Source organism: Neovison vison, chromosome 1 (genome assembly GCF_020171115.1).
Source record: "Neovison vison isolate M4711 chromosome 1, ASM_NN_V1, whole genome shotgun sequence".
NCBI classification, from domain to species: Eukaryota; Metazoa; Chordata; class Mammalia; order Carnivora; family Mustelidae; genus Neogale; species Neogale vison.
In genome coordinates this window covers 95,599,099-95,619,776 of record NC_058091.1, presented here as the reverse complement: position 1 = coordinate 95,619,776, position 20,678 = coordinate 95,599,099, and the positions used below count along the sequence as shown (strand labels likewise).

The 20,678-nt window shown below is 38.8% G+C and overlaps 1 protein-coding gene across 1 annotated transcript; it reads left to right on the top strand.

Moving 5' to 3' along the window:
• The first annotated feature begins 73 nt into the window (after positions 1-73).
• Positions 74-19,678, top strand: LOC122901563 (cytochrome P450 2K6-like). The gene is given in 10 exon segments (XM_044240810.1): positions 74-179; positions 3,411-3,575; positions 7,801-7,950; positions 9,670-9,696; positions 9,699-9,829; positions 12,197-12,370; positions 13,234-13,375; positions 13,752-13,936; positions 16,014-16,155; positions 19,483-19,678. Coding segments are annotated over 10 exon segments (1,410 nt in total). The 3' UTR covers positions 19,671-19,678.
• Positions 19,679-20,678: the final 1,000 nt, after the last annotated feature.

Sequence of the window (20,678 nt, the reverse complement as noted above, 5' to 3'; positions counted from 1 at the left end):
TGGGTTTGACTCTTCTGTCATAGGTCCAATTCTGAGCTTGCTTCTCATTTTTCTTTTCAATATTAAAATCTTCATGACTAAAGCTTCCAAGCTACATTTTCCTCCAGGACCCAGACCTTTGCCAATTATTGAAAATCTGCATATTCTCAATCTGAAGAGGCCATATCAAACTATGCTAGAGGTAAAAAATGATTGTTCATTTCATAGTTATTTATAATTTTCTACCCTCATTCTTACCCTCACAAGTTTATTAGCATGTGCACATATTTATGACTGGTTTGTATATGTATAATGAAGTAATTAAATAGGATTCTAAGTTAATTGAGCTGTTTTATTTAATGTTTAGTTCTTTTAAATTTGGATATATAAAAATATTAATAAATATATTTCTACTATTTAAAGTGGAATTTTACCCTGAAATATTTATGATCTGTATCCTTTATTTCAGCCACTTTGATCTACATATTCCATATTCTATATCCATATTCTATGTCCTACATATTTCTCTATAAAGGAACTGATTATGATTATAATCTTACTCTAGAAAATTTTAATTGTTATTAAAAAGAGTGTCTGTGGAAGGCACAATCGACCGTATGGTCCCAGCAACTGAGACTCAAAATTGACTGTCATTAATTAGCTGTGTTAATTTATATAAGAATTTAATCTCTATTTCTTTGTCTGTACAGTTACAGGGCTAGACCAAATATTGGACAAATTTCTCTAATTTCCACTTTAAAGATTTTACAGTTCTTGATTGTGGAATAAGATAGAGGGATGGAAGGAAGAAAGGAAAGAAAAGGAAGGGAAGGGAGGAGAGGGGAAAGGAGGGGAGGGGAAGAGAGGTGAAGGGGAAGGAGAGGGGAGGAGAGGATAGGAAAGGGAGTAAGAAAAGAAAGAAAAGAAGGAAGAGAAAGGAAAGGAAGAAAGATGGGAAAGAAACAAGGAAAGAAAGAAAGAAAGAGAAAGGAAGGAAGGAGGGAGGGAGGGAAGGAAGGAAGGAAGAGAAAGAAAGAAGAGAAGAGAAGAGAAAAGAAAAGAGGGAAGGGAGGAAGGAAGGGAGGGAGGGAGGAAGGGAGGGAGGGAAGAACAAAAATATAATATTTAAAATTTGCATTTGGCCATAAATTTCTATTTTTAAGTGCAAAGGGCAGATAATTGATATTGAGTTCTGCTATGTTCTATAAATTCTAAGCTTGAAAACCATAACAGGAGATCTACTGAAGAGAAAACCATTACTTTGCCTCTGTGGATAACACAATCATCACCGTCATTTAATATTCATATTGTACTTCTTATTTTACAAAGGACTGCAAGGATTTCACTTATTCCTTACAACCACCCTCAAAGGAAAATAGGGATGATATTTTTATCTCCATTCCACAGATATGTGACTCAGAGCAATTAACTTTTCTAGTAACTTTCATTTTCTGATCTTTTAATGCTACTTTACAGCTTTCTCCTATACTCGAAGGTCACATGACAGGTTGATTCCTCAGGAGTACAAGATCTCTCAACAAAGTCTTTCATCTAATTCCATATGCCCAACGAAATTTGGTTCCTAACATTCCTGTTTTTTTGCTTACATATTAACCAGCCTAATCTCTTTACTATTTAGATCTTCAATTTTTATCATTTCTACTTCTGTCCTACTGTTCTGTGTTAATTTCACCTATGAAATGTCTTTTCATCACTTCTTCTGAGCCTATGTCTACATTTTTTTCTCAAAATATACCTTGGTTATTTTTGTTCCTTTTCTGAATCCTGACATTTTATCCAATGTATATGTTGTGGTTCACACCTAAGAAACTGTCCTCACAGACTCAAATTCCTATTTTAATTTTTACTTACCTGTAACATTAATTTAAATTCTATTATTTTCCTAAGTTATTGAACCCTTTTACAATCTTAATGTGATTCTTTAAATTCAAGGTTTTTGTAGTCATCACCGGTCACCAAATAACATTATTAAAATATCATAGACTATATTCCCTATGCTATACTTTTCATCTCTTTGATTGTTTATAACTGGAAGTTTATACCTCTTAATCCCCTTTTTCTGTCCACGCATCCCTCAGCTAATTTCCTTCTGTTAACCATCAGTTTGTTCTCCATAATTAAGAATCTGTTTCTTGGTTTGTCTCTCTCTCTTTTTTTCCCCTTTCGCTCATTTGTTTTGTTTTTCTAAATGCCACTTATAAGTAAAATCGTATGGTATTTGTCTTTCTCTGTCTAATTTGTTTCACCTAACATAATATCTTCTAGGTCCATCCATGTAATTGCAAATAGCAAGAATTCATTCTTTTTGATGGCTGAGTAATAGTCCTCTGTGTGCATGTGCGTGCCTGTGTTTGTGTGTGTGTGTGTGTATCATATTTTCCCCATTCATTTGTCCATTGTCATTTGTCCATTGATGGATGCTTGGGTTGCTTCTATATCTTGGCTGTTGTATAATGTTGCAATAAACAGAGGGGTGCATATACCTTCAAACTAATGTTTCATTGCCTTCGGGCAAATACCCAGCAGTGAAATTACTGAACCATATGGTATTTCTATTTTTAATTGTTTACGTAACTTCCATACTTTTTCCATAGTGACTGCACCAATTTACATTCCCACCAACAGTGCACGAGTGTTGCAATTATAATGTTATTTTCCAAAGTCAAGTTTCCTAAAGAAAGAAATGTTAGATGTCCATTTCTCATTTTTACCTAACCTTTAGTTGGGTAGGAACCATAATCTCTGCAGATGAAAAGTCTCCATGTATATGCTTTTTGAGCATTGTTATCTACTATTTCTTGAGGCCACTGTACCTTGCCTATATGATGGAAATGATGATAACATCTACTTTTTTGGTTTACAATGTGCATTTAAAAAGATACTGTCAATATAGTTAGGAAGCAATAAATGATCACTCTTGTTATTTTTAATTATCAAAGAAAATTGAATGTTTTCTTTATAGTATGAAATGTCACATAGTAGTGCAGAACTAACTTGGACCTACTATGGTTACAGCATCCCACAAAGAATAGGGCATGAATATGGTGGTAGATAGTCAAGTGTGTTGGTTAGGAAGTGCTTTGTCTTCCTAGAGCCCAGGTTGGGCATTTTCTGAGACCAGACAAAAATATAATAGAAACTAGGAGTCAATTCCATGATGTCAGAGCCCTGCTACTGGAAATCTCAAAACACAATGGAACATAAGGACAATCAGTGGATGATCATAATAATTATGGCTTAAACAGGTATAGCAACCAAGGAGTATCTTTGGTGAACTAGTGAAGTATTGTCTTTTCACAAGAATATAAAACTGATTAATTGGTCAGAATTAAATTTTCAAAGATCAAGATCTAGTTCATTTTTTATTACGGTACCATGTTTTAGTTGCTTCTCTTTTTTTTATACACTTAAACTCTCCCAGAAATATGGCTCCATTTACAGCATCCAAATGAGTCCAAAGAAGGTGGTGGTTCTCTCTGGATATGAGACAGTGAAAGATGCTCTGGTCAATTATGGTGATCAGTTTGGGGAACGATCTCAAGTTCCTATATTTGAAAGACTTTTTGAAGGAAAAGGTAATAAACTCTAAGCTTAAGATATATCCTTATAGTTAAAATTATTAAATCAACTGTATCATATTATCTTTAATAATTCCTTTCATGATTTAATTTTCCCTTCATCAATGTACATCACACAAATAGAATTTACTGAGGGGAAAATTTATGTTTATGGTTTTATTCTCATTGAACATTATAATTCTATTAAACAAATAATTATTAGCTGGAAAGTATAGTCAGCACTAGGGAAATACAAAGAGAACAGAGGACATCAGCTTAAGAAGTCACAGTCTAATGATTGCCACTGATCCATCAAAAAATACAATAGCAGTAGTGTTATAAATAATATCGAAGCAGATTTTCAGCTGGATAAAGTTGTTGTATCTTGCTTTTGTGTATCTTAGATAAATTCCTTGAGGAGTTTCAGATGTTATACTGTTATGTCAGTGCACTAATATAATAACTCTTTAAGTTATTACAATAACCCTTTAATGCTCATTTAATAACTCTAAAAATGGGAATGGTTTCATCTTGACATTATTTTTAGTAAACTAATATTGCTATCTAGTAAATACTACTAAGCCATTTTAATGCTTCAACAACTTTCTGAAAAAGCATTTCTCACACTATCCTTCTCCAACATCTTGTTCTTTGAGATACTAGTAGATGTTCTATGCAAAAACCAGTGTCAGTGAAGTGAATTTGAGAATCTACATAATAAAGGCCTCTCTCTGAACTCCGGAGTGCCTTATGGGATGTTAAAACCTCTGAGAAAAACACCAAAAGTCTACATACTTTTATTTAATTCAGTCTACACACTTACAAGTCCTTGCAACATTTCTATTTTTTTTTCTTTTTACATGAAATCTAATTAGTTAACATCCAGTGTAATATTGGTTTCAAGAGTAGAAATCAGGGATTCCTCACGTACCTACAACCTGAGTGCTGATTACAAGCATCTCCTTGGTATCCATCTCCCAGTTAGGTCCCCCCCAACCTCCTTTCATCAACCCTCAGTTTGTCCTCTACTGTTATGAGTCTCTTATGACTTGTCTCCCTCTCTCTTTCCCATCCCCATATGTTCCTCTGTTTTGTTTCTTAAATTCCACTTATGAGTGAAATCATGTGGTAGTTGTCTTTCTCTGACTAATTTCACTTAGCATAATACCCTCTACTTCCATCCGTATTGTTGCAAAGGGCAAAATATCATTTTTTTTATGCCAAGTAATATTCTATTGAACTACACACACATACACACATACACACACACACACACATTTACGACAACAGTCCTTGAGACATTTCTTTTCTTTTTTTTTTAAGATTTTATTTATTTATTTGACAGAGATCACAAGTAGGCAGAGAAGCAGGTGGAGAGAGAGAGGCAGAAGCAGGCTCCCTGTCGAGGAGAGAGCCTGATGTGGGGCTCAATTCCAAGACCCCGGGATCATGACCTGAGCCAAAGGCAGAGGCTTTAACCCACTGAGCCACCCAGGCGCCCCTACATTTCTTTTTCTTAGAATTGTTACTAACATCTCATAAAATCACCATTGAAGAACAACAGATCATTCAGTCCCTGGTCTTTAGCACCTGGGATCTATCTTCTATTCCTTTTAGAAATCGGAGACACGTTTTGTCTCTTCCCTCTGGCATTTCTGCTTTTTTCCATAATACTTCAAATATTAGTCACTGATGCTACGATTATACACAAAATCGTTTTAATTTATATCAATATCAAATCTAACAGTTTTTTCCTCAGCAAATCATTTTAAGAATCAAGCACTCTTTCTTTTTAAGTGACTTAACTGGTCATAGGAAAATTACTTTTTGTTCAAAGAGAAAATGATTCGTTCTCCACCCCACACCCTGTTTAGTAATCTACCCAAATGGGTAAAAGCATTATTTAAACCAATTTTGTATAAATAGAGGGAAAAGTTAGTATTTTCTTTAGTGTTAGACCATTTTGGAGTATTACTTCATCTTAATATTTTGCCATGTAACTTACAGATATTTTAAGCTTTGGTGCCAAGTTGTGTTGTTGTTGTTGTTTTTAAGATTTTACTTATTTGAGAGAGAAGGGGAGCAAGCACAAGTAGGGAAAGGGGCTAGTGGCAGAGGGATAAGGAGAAATAGATTTCTTGCTGAGCGAGCAGAGATCCCAATGCAGGGCCCAATCCAAGGACCCTGAGATCATGACCTGAGACAAAGGCAGAGGCACTTAACCGACTGAACCACCCAGGCACCCCGGGTGCCAGTTTTTAGAAGTTCTAGGAACACCTAGGTGGCTCAGTTGGTTATGCATCTGCCTTTGGCTCAGGTCCTGGTCCCAGAGTCCAGGGATTGATTCCTGCATCAGGCTCCCTGTTCAGTGCGGAGCCTGTTTCTCCCTCTGCTGCTCCCCTTGCTTGTGCTCTCTCATCTTTGTCAAATAAATAAATAAAATCTTCAAAAAAATAACAAATAAATAAGTAAGAAAGTAAGTAAATAAATAAATGAATAAACTTCCATTCCTTATAATGCTAAATCGATGATCTCCACAATGACATGGCTGAGCTATCACTATGCCCTGAAAGATACAGGGACATCTGCGGGCCTTTCATGTTCTACTACTGGTTTCTCAAATGTAAATCTTTAAATATTAACATGAGGTAGTTTGAAGAGTCACATATTTGTTACAAAAGAGTTTTATTCACCACAGGATCCACAGAGAGAATGACATTATATTAATTTAAGAACTGAATGCGAGCAGAATCTAACCTTCACCAGGGTCCTTTCAAAGGAAGGCTTAACCTCCCATGAAGTGGCAACAGCTGCACAGGAGAGATCTCTCTCTCGGTGTTTTGAAGTTCATGCTGACACTGGCAGGGATGGCGCTGTCCCATTTCCAACACCTAGGTTGCCTTAGTTTATTCTGATTTCTATTTTAAGAAACTATTCCTATTTCCAACTCAGAAAGACCTCCCCTGTCTCTGGAACCTCCATAGAAAAATGAGAAAAATGCCAGTGGAAGAAGGGCCAGGGTTAGGGACTGAAACACAAGGAGTAATGCCAGCATCACCACAAACTGACCGTGGAAAAATATGGGCCACTTTGGCAATCCTCTCTTTCCTTATTTTTCTGTAAGTTAGCATATATCCCAACTCTTCTAAGAATTTGTTTATTATTTCCTTTAGCTATGCACAAATTCACATAGCTATTATAGATAATAAATATTTATCACACACCTACTCTGTGCTACAGCAACACATGTGACTAGAAATTAGTATGTAGAGCACCAGTGTGGGAGCTTGGCTACACCTCTTGGTAATTATTTACTCCTAACTTTTTTCTCGGGTGAGTCTTGTGTCTGTAGTCCAAATCTTTCCCTAGCAAAAAAGACTTAATTTTCTAATGTTCATCAGTCCCTTAACTACACCTAGCATGATGTAAACTTATAGTAGAGACTCAGGATTTGTTTAACAAATTCGTCAGAGAAATAGAATTAAAACCGAAATCTTCTCCCAACCTAGAAATCCTCCTTTCCACAAACATAATAGAAAAAGAAAACAATTTTATTGTTGAATAAGCATCAAACCAAGATGGGATGTGTATCACAGATAATTCACTAAGAACTTGCAAAGACAAAAACAAATTTCACTCTGTTATACAATCAAGCAGACTCAACCCATTACAAAAATGTTCTCAGGGAAAACAATAACTAGTCCTCAATAACTAAGAGGGCTTGGCAGCACCATTTGTCACATATAGCTTATAGATACACCCAGTAATCGGGGTGACCATCTGTGTTAATTGTCTGTGTACAAAAGAATAATAAAGTCTTCATATCTCTATGATAGGAGGTAGTTTTGCAATGTGGGGCAAGGCACCCACCAAAGTGAGGCTCCTACCCTCCCACAGAAACTGGGAGAAAGGGTCATTCTCTTCCTCGATGTTTATATTCTGAACAGGTGGCCCCCAGGCCACCAAGAAAGCCATTGCTAGGTCACAACATTGACAAAAGACCTATTCAAATTTTCAAAAGGACTTATATGTGATATACATCATATGTGTATGATATGATTATCTATATACGATTTTAAAAAGGGAAAAATATAAGTCTTCTAAAGTAAATGCTCTGAGTGAAAGAGAAGCCTCTTATTTCCAACAGGAAGAAGAAAGCCTCTCTTAAATTTTTACTTGTCCTTGCAAATTAAATATTAAGAACCTTGCGGACATAATTTTCAAACACTTTACTCGTTATAAGGAATTGTCTTCTCTCATGGTGAAACTTGGAAAACTATGAGAAGGTTCAGCCCGACCACCTTACGGAACTTTGGAATGGGCAAGCGGCTCATAGAAGACAGGATCTTAGAGGAATGCCAGCATCTCATACACAGCTTTGAGTCTCACAGAGGTGCGTAGAATGAACTAAAACACGTCTTATTTTCCTGAGGAAGAAGCCAAATGCTATATATTTTTTTAAATATTATATTTATTTATTTGACAGAGAGAGAGAGAGAGAGAGATCACAAGTAGGCAGAGAAGCAGGCAGAGAGAGAGGGGGGGAAGCAGTCTCCCTGCTGAGCAGAGAGCCCCACGCAGGGCTTGATCCCAGGACCCTGAGATCATGACCCAAGCCGAAGGCAGAGGCTTAACCCACTGAGCAACCCAGGTGCCCCGCAAAATGCTATATTTTATTACATAGACATAATTTCAGTCTTGTAGGAAAATTCTAAGAATTTACAAATAATTCCCCAAATCGTGCTCTTCTGTAAGATTTCCCAAATGTCAGCATTTTACGATTACCTTCTTTCTTGCTCTCTTTTTCTAAGCTGTTTGAAAGTGCTTTGGAGACATGCTTTCTCTTTATTCCTAAACACTTCAATGCGTTCCCTTGAAATAAACAAACACATTCTCTCACATTCCCAAAGTACAATTTTCAAAACTCAGGAAATTAGTATTGACTCAGTAATCCCCTAAACTTATTTGGCTGGATTTTGCCATTGTCCCACTAATGTCCTGAATAGCAAAAGAAAATCCTGACACACGCATCACGTCCACTTGTCATGTCTCTTTTGCTTCCTTCCATCTGGAACAGTTCTTCAGTAACAGGTATGTTTCTGATCTCTTTAAATGATATACAGTTAATTCCATATTATTTTAACATTTTATCTAATATTTTAATTTCTCTTTTCCTTAATAAATTGAGCTCATTCCTTACTAAAAAATGTCCATTTGAATATTATCTTCACGGATGCAGGTAGCAACAGGAAGAGAAAAGGTCAAAGGCAGGCAAACTTGAAATGAATACAGACAAGAAACAGAAAGCTCGGGGATCCATGTGCTAAGTTAGCAGTCTCTGTGCACAGAGAGAGCCCATCAGCAGTTTGGAGAAAGTACTTACAGGAAAATATCTTTTCCCTCTGCAGTGTGAAGCTCCTAACAAACATTAATTTCTCAAGTCTTTGTGTACACAGTATCTAAAACACCCTTACATTTATATGCTAAAAAGGAAATATATTCCCTACAGAATTTTCCCCAAGCCTTTAGCCTCCACATTAAGGTAGGTGCTGATGTTAAAAGTAAATCTTAGCATTCTGGTTGCCAAAAATAAATGTACATCCACTAATGTATGTTTAATAATCTAAATAGTTTTTAATGATGCTGAAGAAAACAGGTCCCAGTAACAGAAGAGGCTAAAACAAGAGGCTCTAGATGAGGTTCTTTTAAGTAGAATCATTTTAATCATCTAGAAATCCTCTTTTAAATTTATGAACTTGATGGTAGCCTTCTAGGTTGATATTTTCTCAGATGCTATGCATTAATACTTGCTACACACACACATACGCATACTGAAATGGCCCTCACCTGACACATTTTAATTTCTTTAACTGAGCCAAATATAGATTTTCTTTGACACGTATACTTTTAGTTTGCCTTCCGGCAATCTTTTAACCAAATTCTGGATATTTTTCAAGGTTCATCTAGTCTCACCTTTCCTTAAAAGGTATGGTCACCAATAATCTTGCTCCTCTATGAAATCTTTAGTGGACAGTCTGTCCCCATCATTCCAGAACTGGTTTAATACTGTATATGTGAGTATTCCTAATCTGATTAATGAATTCTCTTGTAGGAAAGCCCGTTGAGGTCAAAACAGTAATGATGCTTCTGTTGCTAATGTTATTGTGTCAGTGATGTTTGGAAAACGGTTTGATTACCAAGACACCCAATTCCTGAGACTCTTAACCTTGATTGGTGAAAATGTGAAGCTCATTGGAGGTCCCAGGATTGCGGTAACTATATCTTCCCATTCAATCATCTTACTTCTTTTAACACACATTAGTTTGTTCAAGAGACCATGAGAAAGTGTTTGTCAGAGACTTACCATTTCAAAAATGTACACTTTCTGGAACATCCTGAGTACAGAGATGTGACAAGCCTGTTTGATTAACACATCTGATAATTCTCCCATCACAAATTATTGCATTAGGTGCCTGAGGGGCTCAGTCAATTATGCATCTGCCTTTGGCTCAGGTCATGATCCCAGAGTCCTGGGATGGAGTCCTTGCTCAGCGTGGAGTCTGCTTCTCTCTCTACCTCCCCCCCCCCGTTCATGATATCTCTCTCTCTCTCTCTCTCTCAAGTAAATAAAAACCTTTAAAAAAAAATCACTGCATCAAATATTTCATGATGTATGTGTTGTGAATCACACCAATAAATAGTTCAGTTTGTACATCAGTAAATTTTCACAATTTTGGCCATTCATCTTTTACCCATACCACTGGTTATGTATCACCTGTGGGATAAGCCATGAATGAATAAGGAACACTCAGTAGAATTCACTTAGAAGAGGGAATTTAAACAAAGGAAAACTATCAAGTACTAAAAACAGTCCTAAAGAAAATGTTAATATTTATTCTGCATCATGTAAGTTCAAAACAGTTCTACAATCCAATTTTTTATATTTGTGAGCGATAAAGTGGCTGTCTTCTAGAATGTAGGGACTACATTATTATTATTATTATTATTGTCAAATAGTTCTCATTTTCTTTCTTTCTTTCTTTCTTTCTTTCTTTCTTTCTTTTTTTAAGATTTTATTTATTTATTTGATGGAGAAAGCGAGAGAACACAACCAGGGGGAGCAGCAGGAGAGGGAAAAACAAGCTCCCTGCCAGTGCAGGGCTCAATCCCAGGATCCTGGGTTTATCCTGAGCTGAAGGCAGACGCCTAAAAAACTGAGCCACCCAGGGGCCCCAGTTCCCATTTTCAGTAGCACAACTGACAACGAACAATATTATTTCACTTTGGAATAATTTAGGTTCTGTTACTACAAGTACAGGTTTACTCTAAGTATAGGTGCGGGGAACCCTGGTACAGGGAACTATGTCTATTTTTTTTAAGTTAATTAGAGAAAGATAATTATCATATGATTTCACTCATGTGGAATTTAAGAAACAAAATAGAGGAGCATAGGGGAAGGGAGAGAAAAATAAGAGAAAACCAGAGAGGGAAACAAACCATAAGAGATTCTTAATCTTGGAAACAGAGGGTTGCTTGAGGAGACAGGAGTTAGGGGTAGGGGAACAGGGTGATAGGCATTAAGGAGGGTATGTGATGTAATGAGCACTGGGTATTATGTAAGACTGATGATGGATCACTGACCTCCACCTTTAAAACCTCTAATACATTATATGTTAATTCATTGAATTTAAATAAATTAAAAATAAGTACATAAATAGCTCAATCCTTAAGCATAATTTTAAAACAATTTTATTTATTTACTCATTTGAAATATAGACAGTGTGAGCAAGTATGCAAGTGGGGGGCAGGGGATGGGAGGGGGAAAGAATCTCAAGCCGACTCCTTGCTGAGCAGGGAGCCCGAAGCAGGGCTTGAACCCAGGACTCAGAGATCATAACCTGAGCTAAAACCAAGAGTCTGGCACTCAACCGACTAAGCCACCCAGGCGCCCAACTATGTCTAACTTTAGGTGTGGCCTTTTATCTTCGGTATTAATTAGGTCACTTGGGTGGTTAGGGACCACTTTGAGAATCTGAAGAAATATATAAAGAGCTTATCTCTCACATACATGAATATACCAAGAAACACACCAAATTTAGCCAACAGTCAAGTTCTTCCTGAACTTTCTAAGGGTTAGGGAATATTAGATTATATGGTACTTCTCTAGGGACCCTAAACACAGTAAGCTAGATCTAAATACAAGAATAAACATTCCGATCCAACAAAGAAACATCAGTGGTAAGGTGACAGTGCTACATGGCACTAAAATGGTTTGATCTGGAATCACCTAGGAGCTTGCAGGAAAAACACTTACATGTATAGCCTTAACCAAAAAGCCAATATTGTTTTCATGTCTTGCCTAACCTCTGAGTACATGTGTTACTACTGGCATAATATACAAAATATTCTGGGTACATAGAACTTACTATAAACCATACCAATATCTATTGTAAGTTACCAAACTCCACTAAGTGAGGAAATCATGTTGTCCAGGCCAGTCTCCCAGCTAGTTGAGATAAAACTGAAGTCTAAATGTGGTGCTATTCTATAATCCTTTCAGAAATAACGGTGTCATTCCCACTACTGCATGCATAACATGTGCGTAATTAGCTTACTTTGCTATTTTTTTATTCTTTCAGCTTTTCAGTATGTTTCTAGTTTAGGGGTTCCTCCTAAAAAGTCATAACACAGTACTGAGGAATAGAAATGAATTATTCACTTTTATTAGGATGACCTTCCTAGATCATCAGCATGACATTGACAAAAATGATCCAAGAAGTTTCACTGATGCCTTTTTGGTCAGACAGCAGGAGGTAATGGTGTTACCGTATCGTATTGTTTATTATTTAGTTTAATTAATAGCATCTGAAGGAAAAATATTTCTTCCAAAGAAGAAAAATCATTGGATTCAATTAAGTTAGTAATGGTAGATTCGCACCCTACCAAGAATGCTATTTACTACATTTTCCATTCTTGAATATTTTCCACAGCTTTTCACATCACTCTCTTAAAAAAAAAAAAAACAAAAAACAAAAAAACAAACAAAAAAACAAGATATATAGAAGACTTTGAATGCTAGCTTTTAGAATTAGTACAGCATTTCTTTTATTGTAATCTTGAAAATGTGTTTCAGTTGACTAACCCAAGAAAGATTATTTAATGCCATTTTTTTTAAAGAAACAATGTTGGGCACATTCTAATCACTCAGTCAAAAACTAATTTCCAGGGGTGCCTGGGTGGCTCAGTGGGTTAAAGCCTCTGCCTTCGGCTCAGGTCATAATCCCAGGGTCCTGGGATCGAGCCCCGCATCAGGCTCTCTGCTCAGCAGGGAGCCTGCTTCCTCCTCTCTGACTGCCTCTCCGCCTACTTTTAATCTCTCTCTATCAAATAAATAAATAAAATCTTTAAAAAAAAAAAACTAATTTCCAAAGGCAAACAGCTTTTCCCATTGTTAGAATTATTTATCATCATTAGATTCCAGGATGTGCTTTATTTGAAAATTCTGCACAACATCCTCCTAATATAAATAAATAAATAAATAAATATTAAAAGAAAAATTCACTCTATTGAGAAAAGAATGGCAAGCTTTTTGCTTTTTAAATTGTTGTTACGTTATCTGCTATGATTGTCAAGTATAAAATTTTTTCATCACTCATGATTCCTTTTCCCCTTTCAGGAGAAAGATACATCTACTGCCTATTTCAGTGATGAAAATTTGGTGGCACTCGTTAGTAACCTGTTTACGGCTGGTCCACAGACCACAGCCTCCACGCTACGCTGGGCACTACTGCTCATGTTGCGATATCCTGAAGTCCAGAGTAAGTCTCTTTAAGATTCAGGCCATTGCCTGAAGGAAGGACTCGAAAATCTTTTAGGATGGAAAAGGCAGAATTCTGTGGCCGCCCTGGATACCTTTAATCTATACCCCTGAGGACAGTGTGTACTTTAGTTTCCTTTGGACATAAGAAAGTAGATTTTGCTCTCCAAGCTTCCTGAGGCGGTCAACAGGTGTCAGCTCTTTGCAGGTGTCACTCCATGCAGGTCCCCAGTGGGAATAGAGATCTAGGAGTGCAAACAGTACAGAAAAAAATGGGTCAGAAACTCAGAGAGCATTTTGATTTTCACATGGCAGGAAAACTGAGAAGATTGTTCCAATATCTCTCCCCCCACCTCTAATCAGTGCATTTTATCCAGAAAAGGTCTGTGATGAGATCACCAAAGTTGTGGGGTCAGCCCAGCCTCGAATTGCACATCGAACTCAAATGCCATACACAGATGCCGTCATTCATGAAGTACAGAGATTTGCTAATATCCTGCCCACAAGCTTACCTCATGCAACAACAACAGATGTGATGTTTAAAAATTACTCTATTCCTAAGGTAAGGGTTTAAAAGGGGAAATGAGGGGACAGGGAAAGGATGTCAGCTGCTCAAAATCACAGAAGCACTGAAATAAACCGCTGAAGGCAATCTCAGCCTGCCTTTCTTCCCGGCCTCCCCTGCTTCTCTCTCCCAGCTTCCCTTTTACCTCCTTTTCTCCCTCCCTACCGTGCAATAAAAGGTAACTGAGTGTGTCACAGTGTATGTGCACAGAATAGGTGGTAATTACTCTGCACAAGGTGTTACAAGGGATTATTATTTCCATGTGGTATCTGAGGAAATTGGGGTTCAGAGAGTTTAAGCAAGGTGGGTGGGTAAGGGGCTCAGATCGCGGGAAAGGCTTGCTGCCTCTTCAAGCTGGTTTTCCCCATGCAGGGCACCCGACAGCATCACCCCCAGCCCCGTGTCCCTCCTCACACAGAAAAATGCTCAGGCCCTCTGCTTCTCAATCTTGAGACCTCTAGAGGCATTCCTGTGCTTCCCCCTGGCAACTGAAGTATGTGTAGATCTTTGCTAAGAGTACACCAAAGGCAGAAATTGGCCTAGGATCAGAGCATGCCCATAGCACTGATTCTTTTCCTTATACCTTCGCGGGGTCACTGCTTCTGGGCCCATCTCTGCGGGAATCCACAGGGACCACTGGTTACGTGGCCGCACTCCCCACACCATCACTTGCTACCCTGTGCGTACCCTACAAACAGGGGGCAACATTCATCTTTGGAGTTTCTCTTCCTAGCAGGCATTAAACACGCTGTTGATTGAATTAATCGGATTAGTAGCTGATGAAAACAAATAAAACCAATATCAAAAAGAAGAAAAGGAGACCTCCCCCCCACGGAAGGAAGCTATAACAATGGCAGGATTTGGGTTCTAGTTCTCTATCTGGCTACAAGCTAGGGAGAGCACTGTTACCAGAGCTTTGCAGGTACAGGGGGTCTCACATGCCTACCATGCTACTGGGGGCTAGGTCCCTCGCTTTCACTGAGCTCCAGTGGAAATGATCTAGCACAGTTGTTCTGAGGAGGAAATATCCACAATGCCCAGATAAATATAAATAAAAAAGAAAGAAACAGGGTGTCTGGGTCAGGGTGTCAGTCCTTAAGCGTCTCTCTTCCCCTCAGGTCATGATCCCAGGGTCCTAGACTAGAGCCCTGAATCGGGCTCACTGCTCAGTGGGAAGCCTGCTTCTCCTTATCCCTCTCCCTCTCCCCCTGCTTGTGTTCCCTCTCTTGCTGTCTCTATCAAATAAATAAATAAAATCTTAAAAAGAGAGAGAGAGAGAGGAACAAAGGAAGTTGTAGAATAAAACACTTTAAAGCTGTTGTTTGCTTTTGGTGACTCAACAGCTCTAGAGATTCATGCACTGAAACAGCTAACCGCAATGACAGTACTGGGAAGCTTTCTAGAGGAAGCTGTGATTAACGACGGTGAAGTGTGAACCCTGTCCTTAATGGAGGGGCAGGCTTTCTTCCCACTATTCTAGTTTGAGTTTTCAGAGTGCTCTTTCCTGTATCACAGTTACAATTCCTTTCCTTGATCGTCTTGGTTGTCTCAGAACACATGGTGAGTTGTGGAAGGGGGGTGGGGGGGGCAATTGATTTTTGAGAATTTGCTTTGATGGGCTTGTTCAGTCTAGTTTGCCCCTGTCACAGTCCCTGGAGGTAAAAGAGCAAAATCTCACTGAGCCTGCACCAGGGTCTGTCCTACATACTGCTGCGTCTGAGGCTCATAAGTCACCCCATGAGGGTTATTTAATTCCCTTCATATAAATGTAGAAACTGGGATATATCAAGAGTTAAATCATGACCATTATCTCATAGCAAACACGGGACTAAGTAAAGAATGTTTCTGGTTCTGAGTCCATAGCTTGTGTTTTTTAGGAGGTATTAAATAAAAAAGTGGTTGAGTAAGTGAATGTTCTACACCAATCCCAAGCCCCTCCTCTTCCCCTCCTTCCAGATTCTTCCAGAACACACCGCTTCTGAAAAATTACCAATGGGACCTTCACACATTTTTCAAGAGTCGCTTTTTAAAGAAGGAATATAATCTCTGTCATTAATAGCACTTCTGTTTCTAGGGCACTGAGGTCATCACTTTGCTGACCTTTGTACTTCGGGACCAAACACAGTGGGAAAAGCCACACACATTTAATCCTGAGCATTTCCTGACTTCCACTGGAAAGTTTGTCAAGAAAGAAGCTTTCATGCCTTTTTCAGCAGGTAAGGTCTCCGCCTTTGAGACAGGTGGCTTGAGAAATCTGGAGAGATTTGGCCTTGTCTGATGACTGTACTTGGGTTTTGTATTTTTTTGTTTTTTCATGTGGCACTAAACGTCAGAAATATGGGAGAGAAAAAAGGGCCTTTCCTTTTAAAGCCTCCCCAGGCTTTAAATTGGCTGTAAGACATTAGGCATTGGAATGGCATTATCTTAGGGAGTCCCTGAAGACTCCTTGTAGCTGAGGCTAGGGTAGAGCTTTGAGAATTTGAGGAGAAAGTTAAGCATGGGGAGAGTGGATAGCCCACTTCACTCCAACCAGAAAAGCTTTGCTTGCTTGATTTATTGGTTGATTGATTGATTGATTTGACTCCATGCCCAGTGTGAAGCCCACTGCAGGGCTTGAACTCAGGACCCCGAGGACCAAGCATTGGTGGCCTGACTGAGCCAACCAGGCACCCCTGAAAAGCTTTGCTTTAATATGTATAAATGCCAGTGTTACTCTTAGAATTTCTTGGGTAGGGGAGGGAGGGAGGGGGCTTAGGATTAGGGAAGAGAGAAGAGCTTTCCACTAGAGTATATTTTGGAATCCAGGGAACTAAATGAATTTACTCTATAATTTTCTGGCTTCTTAAGAACCTGAAATGAATACTCCATTCCTAGAAAAGAATCTTAGCAAAACTACACTATAAGCAGTTTGTCACCTTGTGCCTTTCCACTTACACAAACAATAGGTTAGCATTCATTCCATATACCCATTCAGGGATAGGTAAACAGCGGTCACCCAAAGGATAGACTTTTCTTACCAACTGATAACTAAGGGATACAGAGAGATACAAAGTACAATGCATTCTTCTAATTTTTACACACAAATACCCGGAGGATTATATACGAGAAAACAGCACATGTATTTATGACTTCTACTTTAAATAAAAACATAATATCACATCTGGAACTAGAGTTAAAGGAAATGAAAAATAATCCACATGTACTACACAGTGCTATGAATTCGATTTTTATTATGTTTCCTTGCATTAGATTTTGAAAAAAAAAATAGCTATGGAAACTTAAACAATGATCTCTGGAGGGCACTTCAACTACATCTAATTCCAAACCTTCACTTTACAAGTGAAGAGATGGAGCAATTACTTTATCATACATAAATTATTTTTTCCCTAGACTCATCTATCAAGTCTTGGATTTACTGATGTTTAGAGAGAAGAAACAATGTTCCCCTTGACACCCCCTTGTCTCCATGCACAACAATTACTGTTTTTTTCTGACCAACTGTGCCTCCAGGTCCTTCCTGGTTTCTCACACACCTGGGCTTAGAGGCTTCTTTGGACTCTGAGACAAGCAGCAAATAGTCCATATTTTTGCAGAGTGGGCCATCTTCAAACAAGTTTGGCAAAGTATACCTCTGGAATTCCAAACATCTCCAGATATACTGGGTTTGTGTATGTGTTTCCTGCTTTAGGAAATCTAGGAGTAGTGATACTCTGTTTTATCATAGACAGACAAATGGAAATATTTTTAAAATATAACCACAAAACCATCACAATAAAAAAAATATCATAAAACCAATGTTGAGTCTGAAGTCCTCATGTTCGTCCTTACTTAATAAGGATAGATATCTTGCTCTTTGGTTGGCTTATTTGATCCTTGATCACACTCACTCAACTGATTTTGCACACAGCATTTCTTCTTAAGATCAACAAGATCAGTTGCTATGTTTTCACCCATATATCCTTAAAAGTAAACTAAAACAATGCATGCTTTGTTTGTTGGGCAGCTAGACTCTTAGCTGAACTGAATAAACCTAAATATAGGGTAGATAATTCACACCCTAAGTTGGATTATTTATCATCCATTAGATGACACCACTCAATCATACATGTTGTTCTGGGCAGCTAGAAAGAACTGATCCCAAAAGCTAGATTAGGTATTCCTTCCATGGGCTCTCTCAACACCTTATCATAATTTGTGACACTGTATAATACTCACCTAGTTCCTTGCTGGGCTCACCTACTGGGCATTGAACCCTCCCTGAGCAATAGTCTCAGAGCCAAGCTAAATTAAATACCTGTATCTCGTTGACATTGCACATACATCGATGAACTGAATTGTTAGCTTTTATTTAATAAACATTTTCCAACAGAGAGACGTAGTATACATTGCCATTCACCCCTAAAAATCCTGCCTTGGTAGTAGACATTGTGAAAAACTGACCCCACTATCCTTTATCGTGTTCATCTATTTCCTGGAAGTCCCATTTAAACCAAAGTGTTACCTTCCTTGAGATGTAAAATATCTACATTCCAGTATTTTTCAGAATGTTGAAGTCTTTTGTGACTCAGTACCCTTGAGAGTTATCTTCCAATATACATAAACCAACAACAAAGGAAATCTAACTGGACCCTCTTGTTTCAATAAAAGCTTACCTAGAAGACTTTCTTCCTCAATTTTATTGACTCCACTTTTCACATACCTTGATGTTTCAAAAGTAATACGAACTGGGGCACCTGGGTGTCTCAGTTGGTTAAAGCCTCTGCCTTAGGCTCAGGTCATGATCTCAGGGTCCTGGGATCGAGCCCCGCATCAGGCTCGCTGCTCAGCGGGGAGCCTGCTTCCCCTTCTCTCTGTGCCTACCTGTGATCTCTGTCAGTCAAATAAATCAATAAGATCCTTAAAGAAAAAAAAAAAGTAATACAAACCAAATTTCTTGTCTTAAAATGCTTCATGTGTCTTCAGAGGCTACGTAGACCCAAGTCTAAATAGACCCAAGTCTATTTAGACTTGGGTCTACGTAGACTCTGGCCTCAGGTCTTAGGCTCCATAACTCATATTCTAGGCTCATGTCAGAGCCAAATAATTTTAGCCCTGATATACATCATGACCCTTCCATATCCCACCACATCTTTGCTGGCTGACTTCTTCTCACCCTGGGCACAAGAGCAGAGATATAAAACTCTCATACAAACAGGAGGCCTCCCTGACCCTTCAAATTACATTGGGTACCTTCACTATCTGTTCTCATGACACACCAGGCTTTACCCTTACATTTTTCACACTGAAATGTTAATGTTTGTTTAGCTGCTTGTTTCCCTCATGGGGGGCAGTTACGGGGGACATATGTACTTGGGGACATATGTACTTGATTTTGTTTTTCCAGGGCTTCGACAGAGCCCATGAGGCCAAGAAGAGGCTACAGCACTAATCCACACATTCTAAAGTAGAAGAAATCACACGTGGACAGCTTTCGTCTCTATCCAGATTGTGTTTCAGTTTTTGTGCTCCTATGTCTCATAACCCTCTACTGCGTCTCTCTCCAGGGCGCCGGATGTGTGCCGGTGAGTCACTGGCCAAGATGGAGCTTTTCCTGTTCTTCACCAGCCTCATGCAGAAGTTCACCTTCCAGCCACCCCCGGGGGTCTCGCCTCTGGACCTGGACCTAACCCCAGACATTGGCTTCACCACTCGACCAATGCCTCACAAGCTACGTGCCCTACCCCGGGCCTAGGCTCTGCATTGCAAGCAGCCCCTGTTCTTAATGGGGTCCTTCACACCAACTCCCCTTTCCTGCATTTCACCAGATGTGATATTCTGCCAAGTATTTCAGCTGTATTGAAACAGTCAGCCACATCATTGCCAAGCATTTTCATGTTAGGTCAGACTGGGTTCCTGGACTAATCAACGCAGTAGAGCCTCCTTGCAGTCATTCTCTAAGACAGAACGTGTAACAACTAGAACCTTCACTTCCTTCTCTAAGGTCTTTCTTTCCAACCCAAACTGTCCTTTTCCTCCAAGGCATATGAGACATCTAAGTATCACCAGTCGGTAGTTTTAGTTGGTTCAGGCAGGATGACTAGAGAGTGCTTTGTCCCAGTATGCCCATGAACATCTTCAAAACTGCAAAGAAGACAATTCAGCTTTTAAGTGAGGATCCCACTAAACATAAGATACAGAAGACATTGGTCTCATTCTGTGACTCACCAAAAAAGGGTGGTTAACAACAGAGAATTGCTTAGGAGTCCTGCCAGTTTGCTGAGGTCGGCAAATGAGTGCTCCCGTTCCTCACTTAACTGGGATTTGCAGACCCCACTTGCCAGCGCCCACTGCCCTGAAGTCCCAGCGAGGGCATATGCAAGGCACATAGGCTGAACAGTAACAAAATCATTGTCAATTCCCCTGAGACACAAAGCATCTTCAGCCTTTATGAAGTATCTCCCCATCATCAACATAAGTGTTTCTCTTCTGCTCTTATCTGATCCCTGTCAAAGCAAAACTGGCACTAGATAAAGTTAATCCACCAAGTAAGACTTTGAGGTAATTGTCATAGAGGAAAGACATCAGAACTTCATCTGAACTTAAACCCACTGGAACATGGGGTGAGGAGAAGAGTTTTTGAATGTTGTGGTGAGTTAGAAAACATGTTAGTAGGGAGGTTACTCAAAGGCCTGTGACCCCTACACTGAGTTACTCCTTAATTGGCACATTTTTTTCTTTAGGATTAGGCCATTGATGTTTG